The 18403-nt window shown below is 35.8% G+C and overlaps 1 protein-coding gene across 9 annotated transcripts in view; it reads right to left on the reverse strand.

The window, feature by feature from the left end:
- LOC113093263 (dedicator of cytokinesis protein 9-like) overlaps window positions 1–18403 on the reverse strand; it is an 81316-nt gene that overhangs the window by 33951 nt on the left and 28962 nt on the right. For all 9 annotated transcript variants that reach the window (XM_026259111.1, XM_026259104.1, XM_026259086.1 and 6 more), the window contains exons 2-7: window positions 14911–15027; window positions 12753–12842; window positions 9460–9542; window positions 5294–5363; window positions 1715–1810; window positions 515–649 (exon numbers count right to left, since the gene is read on the reverse strand). In XM_026259111.1, the coding sequence (XP_026114896.1) occupies window positions 515–649; window positions 1715–1810; window positions 5294–5363; window positions 9460–9542; window positions 12753–12842; window positions 14911–15027 (591 nt within the window). The remainder of the gene's footprint in view (window positions 1–514; window positions 650–1714; window positions 1811–5293; window positions 5364–9459; window positions 9543–12752; window positions 12843–14910; window positions 15028–18403) is intronic.

Below are 18403 nucleotides of genomic sequence, written 5' to 3' on the forward strand. Positions count from 1 at the left end.
AACCTTGTCGTAAAAAGGTCATATCTATTTCAGAGTTATGAGTTATGAGAGGTCTGCTGGAATACATACAGTATTTCATATACATATATACAAATATATATTTTATAAAGGTTGGTTGAACCAAATTATTATTTTTATTTAGTATTAAAAAATTACTTAGTAGTTTACATGTAGTTTTCTTTTCACACATGTTTTAAGGGCAGGCCTTTTTTTTGACATAAGGACAGCATAACCATTTATTTATTAATCTTTTTTTTACTTTACATCCCCAGAAAATGTAAAAAATATTTATTTTATTTGAAACTAAACAATATATATATATATATATATATATATATATATATATATATATATATATATATATATATATATATATATATATATGGAAGATAGATATAGATATACATATATAAGTCATGGAGACTTTTTTTTATTATAGAACAGGTCCATTTGAGCCAATACATATATGAATTGCATTTTTAAACATGTCATGGATTCTTAAACTGGTAGTTACCTGGATGACACCCATGCAGGAGTCTAAGAAGATGGTTCCCTTAGGTTCTTTAGATATTTTCTCATCTTTGTAGAAGTTCAAGTTGTATGATCCATCTCCCAGTTGGGCCAAATGAAAATACCTTCTCTTAAAAGACTAAAGGGAAAGAAAGAGACAACGCAAAGATCATTAAATGAAAATAGCAGATGTAAAGACTCTGTGTTTAGATTTTAAACTAGTGACCATTCTAAAAATAACATCTAGTGTAAGGGGACCATGGGAAAAAGGATTAGTGAGAAGTGGAAGTATGACATCAAAACTTGATGCTGTCTGTGGCTATGCTCGGAATGACTCACAACCATACTACTATTTTTTGCAGTGTGCAGTATGCAGAGAATGCAAGATACGAAAATCTTCTCTTTGCATGAACATTTTTTAAAACATGCAGTGTGCAACTAGAGCACATTACTATATCCCACAATGCAATGCACTCTACCTGACCCCTCTACCTGGTGTGACAACTGAACTGAAAGTAATATCAACCATTTTCAAACATTTTAACATATTATTTGAATAAAATAAACATGATTTTTGAGGTAATTACTGTGAATGCCACTTAAAGATTCTGTCATCATTTACTCACCCTCAAGCTGTTCCAAATCCTGTAGTTTCTTTTTTGGTAACCAAATAGTTGCTAGTAGCCATTAACTTGCATAGTATTTTATTCCATACCATGGAAGTAAATGGCTACCATCAACTGTTTTGATAACAAAACTTGCAGGAAATATCTTCTTTTGTGTCAACAATAGAAAGAAACTCATACAGGTATGGATCAACTTGAGAGTGAGTAATGATGACGTATTTTATTTTTTGTTTAAACCATGCCTTTAATGAAAACATAAAAAAAAAAAATTTCCACACACATAAATTGTTTCACTTCAGAAGACACTGATTGATCAACTGGGGTCATATGAATAACAGCTGTGTAACTGATTTTATTCTCAGGTTTGAGAAGAGATTCCATTTAAGCATGCATTGTGGTGACAACAATATAGCCGACTAATTTATAAAATGCTTATCTTTGCATAATGTGTTGTGTTATATATATATTTATATTAAATATAAAGAATAAACTGTGCTCTATTCGAACATAGTGATCATCTCAATCACAAATTCATCATCATTAAATCTAAAAAGGGCTTGTGTATATTGCTAACTCACCCTCATGGTAACACTGATGGCACTGTTCAAGTTTGCTTTATAGAGCCAGCCGTGTTTGGACACGCCCCCTTTTTGAGAGCCCAATGAGGCAGCATCCTTCAGGAACCAGGAGAGAACATAACAAGCACATGTAAGAACACACTGGTGCAATCAGACATACACCCACACACTATGACTTCATCTGTTTCCTCAAGCCTATACAAAAACATTTCGATATCTAACGCAGTTTCCGTCATTAGAGCCTCTGGACGCCCTCCTACATGTTTCAACAAGAAGTCCATTTTCACCTGACCCCCTCAATTATTTATGTTCTGTCTCATCCTTAGATGGAACAGCCTTCAAACTGTACAAACAAACTCCATCCCTGAGTGAACGCTCAGACAGAATGGCAGACATGGAGCTGGAATTCTGGGAAATGTAGGTGAAACCCAATCAGGGAATCTGATAGCTCAGAGACAGAGTCCTGCGTCTGCTCTTTCTGTAAGGCTAATGTAGTCCCAGAGGCTTTGCACAAAGCATTACTAATAAGCTGTAAGTTCCTTATTATTTATTTATTCTGCTGTTCAGCCTGTGAGAACAGAGAGAAGAAGAGCGAGAGAAATCATGTGTTGTAATAGGCTGAAGGAGTATGGAGCATGTATGTAGATATGGTGAATACCATTTCCTTTGCCTGTCCCCATACTAAGGAAACTGGTAGAGTAAAGAAATAATAGCACATGAGTTTTTTTATGCGCTTTCATAAGTTTATCAAACAAAGGTCTAGACACAGTGAGTTTAAACAGCTAAATATGATCAAATTACTGTCCGCATGACATTAATCACTGTAATTACAGTGCTGCATTCTGAATCATATGAATGGCATATTTGTGAGTTAAAAATAAGATAGACAGACAGATAGATAGATAGATAGATAGATAGATAATAGCTAATATTTTTTGCTCTTTATTATCATAATTTAAAACATAAATCTGGGTTCTGGGTTAACAATTCTTAGGCACTATCAAAATAAAAGTCTTCTGACACTTAATATAATAAAAATAATAATTCCATCATAATAATAATTTATGTTTATATAATCAATTTTTTCATAGCTTTATAGACTGAAAGTGTAATTTTGTTTTTACACAAGTGTAAAATGTGTTTCCAGATCCCTACTATCACTACCACTCGCAAACCACACATACAATGTAGGTAGCGCAATCTTAACAACCTTCGCACTTTGCCTATATCTGCTAATACACTACTTTCTTTTTTTTATTGGTCTCTGGAATTGCCAGTCTGCTGTAAACAAAGTCAATTTCATTACTTCTATTATTAGTCATTCAAAGCTTAATCTCATGGCTCTAACAGAGATCTGGATCAAACAAGAGGACACTGCTACACCTGCAGCACTCTCCAGTAATTTTCTCACTTCCACTGTTTGACTGGAAGAGGTGGAGGTACTGGTCTGCTCATCTCTAATGATTGAATATTTAATTCTTTACCATCTTTGGGTATCAACAGCTCCTTTGAATCTCATTCAGTTACTGTTAACTACCCTCTTAAAATACATCTTGTAGTTGTCTATCGACCCCCAGGACCACTGGATAACTTTTTAGATTAATTAGATGTGTTGCTCTCAACCTTTCCTGACGATGGTACTCCCCTAGTTATGCTTGGAGATTTCAACATCCACCTAGATAAACCTCTTTATGCTGATTTCCACACTCTGCTTGCCTCTTTTGATCTCAACCGAGTGTCAACTACTGATACTCACAAATCAGGCAACCAACTGGACCTTATTTATAAGCGACATTGCTCTACTGATCATGTTCTGGTTACTCCACTGCACACGTCAGATCACTTCCTCCTCACTATTAACCTCAACATGGTCCCTGACACATCACTTACCCATACACATGTCATCTTTCGACGTAACTTACGCACACTTTCACCCTCACGGCTATCTGCAATGGTTTCATCTTCACTTCCTTCCCCTAAACTATTAGCATCTTTGGATGCTAACAGTGCTACTGATACTTTTTGCTCCACTCTTACATCTTGTTTAGACACTGTTTGCCCCTTATCTTCTAGGCCAGCCCGTAACACCCCTTCTGTCCCTTGGTTATCTGATGTTCTACTTAAACACCGTTCTTAGCTTAGAGCTGCTGAAAGGGTGTGGCGCAAATCCAAAAATACTACTGACCTTAATGTGTATCAGTCACTCCTATCTTCCTTCTCTGCTAATGTCTCCACTGCTAAAATGACATACTACCATAACAAAATTAACATTTCGTCTAACGAAAATGCTTTTTAAAATATTTTACTCAATTCTTTGTCCTCCTCCTCCCCCTACTGCTTCATCTCTAATAGCTGACGACTTTGCCACGTTTTTCATTAATAAAATTAAACACATCAGTGCACAATTTTCCACACCACAATCAGTCAAGCTCATATCACCAGCAAACATACACTCGTTTACATCCTTCTCTTCACTCTATGAAGCAGAAGTCTTAAAACTCATCCTTTCTAATCACCCTACTACTTGCCTGCTTGATCCTATTCCATCTCATCTCCTTCAAGCAATTTCTCCTGCAGTTGTACCTGCACTCACTCAAATCACCAACCCTCCACACTGGTGTTTCCCTCATCATTTAGACAGGCTCGTATAACTCCACTACTTAAGAAACCCACCCTCAACCCATCTCTTTTAGAGAACTACAGACCAGTTTCCCTTCTTCCTTTCATTGCAAAAACATTTGAACGAGCTGTGTTCAACCAAGTCTCTACATTTCATACACACAACAACCTCCTTGACAGCAACCAATCTTGAATTAATTCTATTTTTAGTCATTAGAATGTCCAGAAGTGGACATTTAACTGAGACTGCCTTGCTCTCAGTTGTTGAAGCTCTAAGACTGGCAAGAGCGGAATCCAAATATTCAGTAGTTATTCTGCTTGATCTGTCCGCTGCTTTTAACACGGTTAACCACCAGATCCTCCTATCAACCCTACTGGCAAAAGGCATCTCAGGAACCACACTTCAATGGTTTGAGTCTTACCTATCAGAAAGGTCCTTTAAAGTATCTTGGAGAGGTGAGGTGTCCAAGTCAAAACATCTAACTACTGGGATGCCTCAGGGCTCAGTTCTTGGACCACTTCTCTTCTCTGTCTACATGGCATTATTAGGTTCTGTCATTCAAAAACATGGCTTTTCATACCACTGCTATGCAGATGACACTCAACTCTACCTCTCATTCCATCCTGATGATCCAACGGTAGCTATTCCCATCTCAGCTTGTCTAACAGACATTTCTTGCTGGATGATGGACCATCACCTTCACCTCAACCTTGCCAAGACAGAACTGCTTGTGATTGCAGCAAACCCATCGTTTCATCACAATTTCACAATCAAGTTAGGCACATCAACCATAACTCCTTCAAAAACAGCTAGAAGCCTTGGAGTTATGATTGATGATCAGCTGACTTTCTCAGACCACATTGCTAAAACTGTCCAGTCCTGCAGATTTGCTTTATTCAAGTGCTACAAGTGTTTGTTTGTTTTTCCATGGAAAACAGTGAGGAATAATTGACACTTACCTCTTCCTTGTCTGCATCCTCGTCCACCTCAAATACGTGACTAGCTAGTTTCTCTGGCCGAGGAACTTTACTGTAAAGGAACAAAATACAAAAAACAAACATAAGACCAATACAGTACACTTTTACATGTTTTGCCTGTGCAAAGGTCAACATCACAACGCTAGTGTACTGAGGGGTGGGTGCCTGAGTGCTGAGTGGTTTTTAGTGGGTGCCTATGTGGTTTCTAGGTAAACTTAAAAATCTCAACAAGCTAAATGATAATTCAGGTCTTTAGCACATATCGTATGTCTAACGAAAAGGTTCAGTGCTTATAACTCAAGTACACTGTTGCTCTTCACTCACACAGCTGATGCAAAACACAGATGAGTGTGCACATATGCATGTGCGAGTATTTGACTACTGTATGTGTGTTTGTAAGCAGCGTTCCCACACCTGGATTAACTTCAAATTCTAAGACCTTTTAAGGACTTTCCAGGTCCAATACCCTCAAATTCAGGGACTTAACACTAGCACTACCGGAATTCTATAACTACTAGAACTGCCAATAGCGGTCATTTTGACTGTTCATACCAGACAGCAGTGAATGTCATTTTTGTCAAGTTATATTTACTTCAAAGCTTCTATGGTCATGTTTTATGAAAAATGTTTTATGAAAAATTTAAGCATACATAAGATAATATGTTCATGATATTATTGTGTAAGAGCTACTAGACCTCCCACAAAAGTGCATGCCGCAATTTGCTTTCCACAATTTGCATCCGGCAAGCTGGAGATCAAAGTTTTTCACCGCAGTTAAAATGTTGTTTTTGAAAGTCAAAATGTAATAATAATAATAATAATAATAATATTGTTGTTGTTGTTAGAGGCTATCTCAATATAATATTGAAGTGGGTAATTATTGATAACAGCCAGGATAGTATGGATAACATACCCAAAGTAGCAGATGAAATGACAGTTTTCGAATTTGAAGTGTCCACTCTGCTTTTTTTACGAACCGGAGTTATCTCTGAATCACTCTCAGAATCAGTGTCAGACGAACTGTCAAGAGACCAAGAGACATCGCTCTCTGCTCCTCCATCAGACTCTGCATCATCAATGTTCTCAAGCAAGGATAAAACCTCAGTGAGAGTCATTTTCTTTCTTGTTGCCATTTTGACGGTAAAGCTAAGTTTTAGTTTAGCAAAAGCATACAAAACTGCCAGAGAAAGGTTGCTAGGCAACAGCTACGCACATCTTCAACGGCGGGAAAAAGCGCTGAGGAGATACAACGCCTGTAATATGTGCGGTCAAATTGACCGCTATGGCCATTCAAGGTAGAAATACTCAGAACTCTTTTGTGTTTTGTAATTTTAATGAAATAACAATGTTAAAATAAAATGTACATTAATTTAAGAAAAGTCATGGAACTGTAGTTATATGGGTTTTATTTCAACAAAGTTATTACATTGCAAATCTTTAAAACGGTCAAAATGACTGCCTTGGTAGTTCTAGTGTTAATGTGGTGGACACATTTCAAGTGAGAGCGATGTTACATCGTGTTATCTTGTAAGATACATTGTTACAGCTTTCATGTGTCAAACACAACTATGCAAAAAAGCTTCTTTATTTTTCATTTATTTTTTGCCATTTGACAGAGATCTGATATTCTATTTGTTGTACTGTATTTCTGTTTTGCATAAAACTAAAGAATATTCAGCACATCCTATATAGTATTCTAAAATGATCTGATATTAACTTTTGCATGGATTTTATTGAAAAGCGCTTAGGCTCATGTAACCAGAAGTTTTAAGATATATGAATATGCTGTTAAGTTTTTCTTACCTCATGGGTAAGAACATTTACATTATCTTAACAAGCAAAGCAATTCAATATTAATTTCCAGGTGTGTCTGTAAAACATAGAGGTACCATCCTAGTAGTTTTGTACATGCATGAATGCCATGTATGGTGACTATATTTTAGTTTTCCAAAAATAGGACAGTGGGTGTGGGCGGGGCGGGGGGCTGGGGTGTGGTTGGTTGGTGGTTAAAGTAGTGCCCACAGTAGTGCAATGCCCATATCCCAAATATCAAAACTGAAAATGTCATTTCCATAACTAAAATACATATTTTACCATCACTGTTATACATATTGATCATAAACACAGCTAAAAAGCTTCCTACCAATGGCCCTCCTTCACAAAACACAACATCTAGCACAGTTTTATCATAGGCAGAATGCAAAATGTTTCACTACAAGCATTTTAGTCAAATGTAATTATGCAATATTTCAAACCTTTAACCCATGTGGAAAAATCAACAAAAAGTAGCCATAGGGGAAAAAATGGCAACCCTGCATTTAACAAGAGCTGCAGGAGTCAGATTTGACTGATCACGGGTTGAGGAGAGAGTGATGGCTGATTCAAAAGAGGTATAAATACTCGGCGTATTGATATCAGCTCCCTGATGCACAAAAATTATGCAATATTAGAATGTTTGCAGGGAGCAAGCGGGATTGGACACAAAAATCACAGGAGTGGGCAATAATGGTCAGAAATTCAGTGGGAGCGGTATTAAGAAAACAGTCCGCAGCGCTCTTATACAAAAACACACTGGTGACTGTAGAAAGCAAAAGAAATTCAGAAATCCCGTTTTTAGATCCAAAAAGAGGACATGTCCAGGAAAAAGAGGAAATATTGTCACTCTAATGTCATGGCAACGTACAACACAAAATGCCTTATAGTGCGAAACACTTAACATAGTGTGTAACTAATGTAAATCAGGCAAGCTTGTATGCATAGGCCACGAATTGTTGGCGAAATAACACATTAGCGAGGGAATCATATGGAATTTTTTAAAGCACTTTCAAGGACCTGTATCAGTGTATGTTTATTTTCAAAAACTTTCCAGGGTCTTTAAAACATTTTCATATTCACAAACTTTTTAAGAATTTCATGGACCCGTGGGAACCCTTGTGTAAGGAAACTGCATTAGCGAACTTTCATGAAGGAGTAGCTGCATCATAATGTTGCTCATGATAATGATGACGATGGAGCTTCATGTACGCAGCACACATTATCTCTGTCTCCTCCATCACTATCATCCCTCTTGCTTCCTCTGCGACCTTTACCAAATGCCAGACACTGGCTGTCTCCTGATCTTCACAATGTGATTTGCAGCTATTGACCGCTAAAACATAATTGCTCCATCAGTTAGTTGAAACAGGAAGTGACATCAGTGGTTGCTGCCCTGTCCTAAAGCAGGTGGAGTATTTATGTACTGAATGACAAAAGAAAGAGGAAGAGAAAGCAAAACAGAGAAGGAAATGGGCTGAATGGTCTGTTAATGGGTTGTTGTTATTGTGTGAAAAAAAGGCACATTACCCGATTTAGCTCTTGACAAGACCTTGCTGTCAACACAGAGGCAGGACAGGACAGGATGAGGAAACTGATAAAATTAGTGAGTAAAACAACATCTCTCTCTTTTGCACACGCACACAAAACACAAACTGTTAGCAAAGAATGACTCTTGAGCTCTGTTCCAGCACCTAGAGAGCTGCCTTGCTGTCAAATACCTGGATAAGCAGCTGCTTTCTAAGTAGAGGTCAACCGATATACTGTATCTAAAAGTGCATAGTGGCTAATTGGTGATATAATAATTTAAAGATAATAAATAGAATATACATAATAGTATGCAAAATTTGATATTTATTTTCAATTCCATACATTAATCAAATTTAAAATAAAATGTATATTAAATTATCAATAAAAATTGTAATGTATGTATGTGTGTGTGTGTGTGTGTGTGTGTGTGTGTTTGTGTGTGTGTATTTGTAAATTATGAAGATAAGTATTACTAATAATAGAAATGGAATGGCTATAAAAATGTAATTTCCATTTATTTTCCTCATTTAACATTTCTGTTTAATAATTTTTTGAACTGTCCAAATAAATAGCACTACCCAAATAAAGGTCCTGGTGTTCTCAAATTAAAAGCACTGTTTCTGATACTTGTAGGCAAAACATAAAATCTTTAAAAAATATCAGATGCCAAAAATTTTAAAATTAGTCAACCACTTGTGATGTGCAAAGAACAGCTGGACTTAAAATAACTTAAAATAACATTCTTTGCCTCTTTCCATTGATTTTCTCTTTCTTTAGATCACTTTTAGCAGTCTTGTGGTCCTTACTTTGGAAGTTGGCGGAAGTCTCCAGAATAATCTTCATACTTGTAGTTCACCACATGCCAGTCTGAGTTGTAGGTCTTGATGCACTGTAAAAGAAAAAAATCTTCTTTCTACTGACATACAGAAAGCACAAAACAAATATGACAGCAAGCACACATACACAAGGACCCAAAATCCCTAAAAGACTAGTACACTACCAGTAATCTAATAAGACTCATGTTTTCCAAAGCAATCTGTGGCAACAGCTTTTTAGAAAACAATTTCCTGACTGTATCCCTGTTCTAATCACTGTTAAAGCTGTCACCACACTGCACCACAAACAGACACTCATATATCCTCTTGGCATTACATTAAAGCAGATTCAATTCTATTTGCTTTGTTGGCAAGGCAAGCATTCAGTCCTCAGCAGTTCTTAAAGGGATAAGATGAAACTAAAAGACTCTAAAACGCTTTCTTATTTTAAATCCAATTAATGGAAAGAAAAAGAAAGTCAGCGAGAGAGTAGATAAGTTGACAAAGTAGATTTAAGACTGTTCTGAAATAAGCATTCAAGTGTTTATTCTAAACTATCTTTCTCTGTACTCCATCAGTTAGCTTTATTATTCATTTGGGGTAAAACAAAAATACTAGATTTACTATAAACTATATTTTTACATTATCATTATCACTATTTGTGTGTGTGTGTGTGTGTGTGTTGTGGTGTTCTAAAGTGGTTGACACTGTACAAAGTTGACACTGAATAAATAAACACACTATTTAAGTAATTTTTAAAGCCATTTACTATGAGCAACTTAAAACATTAAAAAGCAAGAACTTAAAATTTGGAGAGGTTCAAGCTAAGGCTGCGTTTACACTTGGCATTAACATGCAATCGGCGTGATCCAATCAAGCTGATCGGATTATCATACAATCAGAACACAGCGCAATCTATTGCGATCCAATCACAATGCATCATTGACTACCTCTGGACCAGGACAGGCTGATCGGATAACATTCCGATCAGAAGTGTGTTTACACTTGTCTTTTCAATGTGTATGTGGACAACATCCCAATACAGGTTGGATGTTAATGCCAAATGTAAACACAGCCTAACAGGCTGCTGAGCAGATCAGTGATCATCCATAATTCCTTGCACTTGAATAATTGGTGTTTTTGGTTAAAAGAATGGGAATTTATGAACACATGAAAATGTTTATTCTCCAGAATTAGTTTTGAATACATTTTGTTAAAATAAGTTATGTTTATTGTAAGTCACCATTAGTGTGATTAATGTTCCATTGGTGACATTTCTTCAATTTCATAGCATCAATTTCTACAAAATCGTTCAGGGACATAGAGATAAATCTAAATAACCTAAATAATAAATCTACATAATGCACAATTAAGCAGATTCACATTGTTTAGGTCTGTCAAAATAAGAAAGTTTTACATCAACCACATACAATACTAATTAAAACCCATTTTACTTCAAATTGACAGCTTACCGAAATTAGGTCCATTTAGGATTACCTTTGATCCTATGGCTTTTTTTTTTTTTTACTTTGTTTGTGGAAAACACTGACCAAATTTAAATTTATACGGCTGCTTTTTCCTTAATTAGAGTAAACTAAACAAATTCCTGAAGCTGGTAGCCTAAGAGTTTTGCATTTTCTCAATTTCTGATTGTATTTCATTGTAGGATTTTTTTTTTGCCCATTTTATCACTTAATATGTATTTTTACATTTCTCATTTACATCCACGGTACAAAGTGTAAAAGGAGGGTCTGTCTGTCAACTAAACCACCAAAACCAGCAACACTGATCACTTATAATATTACAAGAAAAAGCTGAAAATAAAGAAAAGTTATTGGGCAGCTCAACTTGTTTGCTTTCACTTGTGGATCAGATTTAATTACAATTATTTTGAAACAAAATGAGATTGGCTCTAAAGTAGGAGCATGATAAATGTTTACTCAATGACTCAATTGCAAATATTTTATGCCAAACAAAGTTATTTCCAAGAAATTATGTGCAAATTTAATAGAACAATCCTTCAGAATGCATACTGTTCTGGGGTGTACAGCGGAAGTGTGCACATGACTAATGGCCAAGGCAGATGTTTTTATTTGTGAAAAACTGCCTGGCACTGGCCTAGCTGTCCTTGATGATGTCATTGAGCTCTTTAGCGGGAGGAAATATTGTTTTACTCTCCCTGTTGATGATCCCCAATGCTTGTGATATCCACACAACCTATTGCCTGATGCAGACCTCACACACACATATGGTTTATTCTAATGCAAATGCATATGCACATATAATAGAATTATTGAAGAAGTAGCATAATTGTGGAACTTCTAGGAATCTGTTTTGACCTGTTGACAATGTATTTTTGTTCAATAGATTGCTCTGGTTTTATATAGGTCTTATTCCTTCCAAAATGATTAATGATAGTCTGTGGTAAACATGTATTTATTTGCTGAGTATTATAAGTTGCTTCATTGCAAAAAGCATTCATCTTGAAATATTACTAACAATATAAATGTAATTCTTATTTTATTTTATAAAAATAAGTAAAGATTTCATGGCAAAAAAGAAGTGTGTATCACGTCCTGAAGGTGAACATTTCTGAAAGAGATGTTAAAGAGATGATAAGGCCACTTAGAGGCTTTAGAAATTTGCATATCAAATATGATAATATAAGCTTTATAGGGTTAGACTGATATTATTCAGTCATATTATTCTTATAAAAACTAACCCATCTCATTTGAATGTAAATAATGCTTAATAGCAAGCTTAAATTGCACTTGTTTGCAGAATTCAGTGCTATTTGCCTAACACAACTGGCTTTGCACTATTACTGCCAGTAGAAGGCAAGACGTTTGAGTGCATTGTCTGATCTAACAGCAGTAATTCATCAAGTGATGATCAAATGCCTGAGAAGAGAACCGTAACCAGGCATATATCTAGACACGCATTCAAGTGCATTTTTAAGAGATGATTCATGTGTTTGGACTGCAGTGATTGGGTGATGTAGTGCAGTTTCAGTAAAGTGTGCCAGATTGTGGTATTCCACTGCATCCTCTCAGATCCGACCTTTAAATTGTGGAATGCAAATGCTGTAGCAGCATGCAAATAGCATTAGACTAGGCACTAAAATTATTGGGTGGGTTTGCAGTCCAATTTGCATAATTCCTTTAATGAATCGTATATGCTAAGTCAATACAACATGTACAAATAAACAACGCTATCAATGAATGCAATTCATTAATAATTCACACTCTTTTCGATCTGATCCATAAGTGTATATGAGGTCCTACCTCCTGCACAAGCAGGCTGCTGGCTCTCTTTTCTGCCCCATCTGGTACTGAAGAGTACAGAGTTCTGCCCTGACGCTTCAAAGTGGAGATCTACATCGACACAGATGGAAATGTTTCAGATACTATTCACATACAGAGATGAGCACATGAACATGCATAAACAAATAGTTCTTTGTAAATCTTGACATTTCTAATAGCAAAAAATGAAACATATTGGACAATGAACAAAAGAGGGGCTTTCAAAGAGCTTTCATTTTCATAATAGGTTACCAGGAGGATTTGGAAACATTGAAAAAAGTCAAAGTGTTGTGTGATTTCATTAAAGTGCTTTTTTTTTTTTTTTTATTAGTCTAATGGAAAATTATAGTTTCCACAAAAATGAAATGAAATATGTGTGAAATAGTAATAACTGAAATAGTATTTTCGCTTGACCTCAGAGTGTTGATGTGCAGAACACGTACTGGATAGCACTACTGACTGCAGAAATAATTGTGTGGTTTATTTTTTGTTGTATTTTTTAAAGTACATAACTCAAAATATGATGCATATAAAAAAATACATCACCATAACCATTAATGTCTTTCGAAGTTGCATATGAATATTGTATTAAATGGTAAATGGACTGCATTTATATAGTGCTTTCAACAGACCACATGGCCATCCAAAGCGCTTTACAATTTGCCTCACATTCACACACTCATTCACACACCAACTGCGGTGTCAGCCATTCAAGGCGCCATAAAGCTCATCAGGAGCAGCTGGGGTTAGGTGTCTTGCTCAAGGACACCTCGACACTTGGTCAGGTGGAGCCGGGGATTAAACCACCAACCTTCTGGTTTGCAGACAACCTACATGAACCACTGAGCCACTGCTGCTCATATGTATTTTTAGGTAGTAAACTAATTCAGTAGTCAACTAATGACAATTATTTCTTTATTTTTAAGTTTGCCCAAAGTATATTTATTTCCCAGTGTAGTGAGGACATGGACTGATTTAATATAACTAGCATATACAGGTTATTGTCTCTGACCCTTTCATTATATAGTTTCAGATGTGCCTTTTCTAGGACACATCTCAGTCTGCATTCATACTCCAGCACACATGTGAATATCTCTGTGCTATACATCCTGAGGCCTGATGTGAAACCAATAATGACCATGAAGCTGAATTGTCCATTGCTGTACAGCCCTGGGTTTTACATAAAGCCCTATGCTCATTTTAACCAGCTTGTGTGCTTGTAAAATCTTAAATAAGCAAACTATGCATTGAAAATAATCTTGGTGCACTCATCCCTAACCAGTCTGAGGCGTTATGCTATGAAGTCAGTTTACTAGCCTTGTCTGGACTGGGCATGACTTTACTCACTGCTGAAGCATTGCATGAGAGCCTAAGTATGTGTGTGTTTGTGCATGTGTGCATGTGTGTGTGTGTGACCACATACAGTAAAGTACATGTCATACGTGCACACACAAATGTCCCAGTCTTCATAATACTATTAAGACTAACTAAATGTGTGATTTGAGGTTGAGAATGATATTTAACATATACATTTTTACAGTTAGATTTAGAATTTCTAATTGATTTAGGTTTCATTTCCTAACACTAATCCTAAAATTGAATTGTTTGGTTTCAGCTAACTGAGCTGTTGCTCGCAGAACACAGTTTTGTTTCTGTTCCTCATAAACCAAGGCCCATAACAATGATCTCTCGCATACACACCCTTTTCTAAAGGAAAACAAGTAGATGGTTCCATTCAGAGAAGAAGCTTGAGAAATCCCATGAGACAATGTTACTGTAATGTTATTTGAGGGTTGTTGAATGTTGTGATGGAAAGCAGGCCCTCGTGAACACTGAAAGAACAGTGATGTATGCCTAGTGAGCCGAAGAAGGAAAGAAAACTCAAGACACACCACTGAAAGACTGGGAAAACTAACATCTGCACAGGTTACTCAGTGCTCAGAATCAAGCTGAAAAATACAATTTCAGGAAAACGCAGCATGAATTCAGATAAGAAGAGATCAAAAAATACTGACAGAAGTAAAGTGTACAGGTGCTTCTAGCAGAGAAAAATAAACTGCAGAAGAATGAAGGAATGGATACTGAGGGGAGAGCAGATGGTCTGAGAGCTGGATGTGTACAGATAAACAGACGTTCTTACCTGAAAGTCATCAATAGGAAACTGCAGCATGTCTCTGAGGACATCACTTAGTATTTGCGTTTTCCTCTGGACAAGTACGCTCTCGTAGTCCAACGGCTCGATCACTTTTGGTTTTACCTGTAGAAAAACAAAGACACACAAGTTTAACAAGATTAAACCAGAAGAAAAATCTAATGTTCAAGACAATGCAATTAAATAAGGAACCAAGTGAACCATGGATGATCATCAGTTAAAAAGGCTTATGTAACATTTGCTTTTGTTAAGTGACTGCAGATCGTCAGACCAATATGTTGTGTTACCAATATTATATCTATTCCTCTGAATTAATTTGGGACATTAAGAGAGTCATATACTATTTTTTTCTGAGGAACACTTTTAATTTACTGTGTTAATCATTCGTAAAATGTATTCTATTGGAAAATCATCGTTTCCACAAAAATTTAAAAAGAATCCATTTTACTGACATAGTAATGTTAAGATATGAATGTATATGAAAAATTATATGAATTTTATGAATAATGTATATTATTTCATACTTCGACTGTTAAAAAATATTCCGTGTATATTGTATGAATATGAGTAGCATGAAATAATTTTGAATGTACTTCATCTGCCACATTGTCACATTTATGTTACCCATGAAGCATCAATTGCGTTGACAAATCCAAACTGACATCTTCTGTACCCTCATGGAAAAAGCAAAGTGTTGATAAGATGTGTACTTTACAATCTCGCCGGAAGTAGAAAGTCATCTGTGAATACTATGGGTTCAATCATACTACTCATCTCACAAGTTTTTCATCTATTATATACTGTATAAGTATGTATGCATATTCAAAGGCAGGGTTTGTATTCTTATTTCAGAAGTAAGCTGAGAACAATTCATTTCAGAAGTCATAATGCTGAGAACAAGCCATTTTTTTTATCTTAGTCTCTAGGGACTGGGAAAATGTTGGAGATCTGAATGTTATAGTATTAATTCAATGAACAATAAACTTTAGCATCTCAAAAGGTCACAGAGATAATGTCATCCCTTTAAGGCATTCTGTTTGTCAGGAAATCTCCTCTGCGTTATCTTTAGCATATAATCTTTTAATACAATACTGAAATAATGTGGTACATAATTTTAAAATACAATGTATTCAATGATGTGACAACATCAACAGTCAGTAACCAAAGTTAAACATGAATGTCTTTGTGCCCAGATACTCTGCTCTGTTTGTTAGTGAGCGAGAGAGAAGTGAAGGCATAAGAGAATTGTGAATGAGGATTGTGTTGAACTGTACCAGGCAGTTCACACACTGGTTCCCATAACCCACGCTATGATTGGCTATAGTCAGCAACAACAAGCCTACATCATCCAATAAAGACAGGCGAATAGGTCTCTGTTACAATGTCCATTGTGACATCATTGCTGTATGGGGACACAGGCACTCAGGCCTCAGGCTCTAATGGTCTGACATATCATCGAAAAGATGCTAACCTCTGGGGAGAACTATTTCCTGTCAAACACACAAACACAGACTTTCATAAAGCTGTTTGCCACAACAATCTATGAAATGTGTTCAGACAATCAAGTAAGCACATATTTAACACAATATGCCTTTGATGTACAATATGTCTTTGTAAACACATTTAATATTGAGATGTCAATCTCTTCCATATTTTAGTGTGCAAAAAGTGAGCTGTACACATTTAAATGACTGTCAGAATCAAAAAAAAAAAAGAAATTGCAATGCAATCATAAGCTGTTCTTGTGATGTTAGCAACTTTCACATGAATCTATTTTGTTTTTGTATTTATTTTATTTTACTTTAAGAGACAATATTAAAATAGTATAACAGAGATCTCCATTAAGTCTTTATAAAAATCCGTTTGGGTTTAAACCAGTGTGGAGAATTTCTTGGCCATAATCCACTTATTGCGTGCGTTGACAGGGACTCCCTGCTGAGGAATGGGCTCTAGTACTACACTTTACGTTTACAGTGTTACGTTTACAGTTCTTGCTTAAATTCACATGTAACACATTATAGAAGCCCATTAAACATCAAATATCAATTTATCAGGTCTGTTCTACAACTCAGTCCACTCATCGCCTCTGTTCAGATGAACATTCCTCAGATACTTCAATTTAACAAAAATATCTGTTCTTAACATACATGCATAAGCCTACAAAATGTAAAAAAAATTCAATACATTATGCGCTCCTTGAATTGTCATACTCCTTCATTAAGAAGTGTTTAAGTCTTACACTTTGCATGGATTTAAAAAAAATAATCAATATTCTGGGAACACAAGCAGCCAACGTGCGAGCATGAATGCCAGCAGCTAGGCTAAACCGCAATTCCCACAGGTCACTCCACATAGCCAACACAAACACCTACTAATGAATACAATATGAGACTAATTAGGAACTTGCCAAGGCTAGGCACAGTCTTTTAAACACTTGCACACACACACACATTTGGAAGATGCTGATGCTTCTTTTTGAAGAACATCCTGTCAACCTTCTGGCACACTCATTTGCACACATGTGTTTTTGTGTGCAGGACTGCATAAACGTGTTGTGTCAAATGTCAAACTGGAACTGAAAAGGAAGAGTAGGGTAAAGGGAATTTTATTAAACTGTCTCCCTCCCTTCAGGACGAGGGAGGATCTTAAGGTAGGAGCAGACGACCCTCGCTGTTTAACTAGGCTGTAAATCCTTGTACTCTTGCTCTGATTTGCCACAGACACATGGGCACATACCATACACACACAGAAAAAACACACACAATTTCATTCTACAGTTCAATAAATCAGGAAAGTTTTTAAAGCGAAACCTTGCGAGCAGATCTGAGCTTCACTATAAAGAGGGCGTATTCCAACACAGGTGCAACAGTTGTAAACACACACACACAGTACATCAACACTCTCACACACACTGTACATATGCACTCAACACTGTACATATGCATTCTCAACACTGTAAATTAGTTTTTACTTATTTGGTGAATCACAAAACTTGTCAGGATTATACTATACCCTAAAAATCAACAAATAAATGATACAAAATGTAATATGAGCGTTAGGCTTTTTAACTTTATTTTAATAACTTTATTTGAATGATAAGCACTTTTCTCACACAATTCCTCATCAAAATAATGCAGTAAACCATTTACCATTTATTCCTAAATTATTATTAAAATTAAGCATTCAAACATGGTACACAGTGAAGAAAAAAAAGGACAAGTTGTAAATAAATATTACTGGAGAATGTATTACAAGAAAATTTACTTTCTACTTCAAACTTCTACCTGCTGTTTTTTTTTTTATTGATTTATCTATTTTGTAATTGTGAAATGTAGTAATTTCTGAGCGAAAACGTTTTACCAAACTTGTTTATGTGTAAACACTGCAAACAAATATTTTTTGAAGTTGCAAATAAAACATTGATGATTGTATTATGTTTTACAATTAAATACTTCTTCGTTTTTTCTACTTCAATATTTCA

Source organism: Carassius auratus, chromosome 6 (genome assembly GCF_003368295.1).
Source record: "Carassius auratus strain Wakin chromosome 6, ASM336829v1, whole genome shotgun sequence".
Classification (NCBI taxonomy): Eukaryota; Metazoa; Chordata; class Actinopteri; order Cypriniformes; family Cyprinidae; genus Carassius; species Carassius auratus.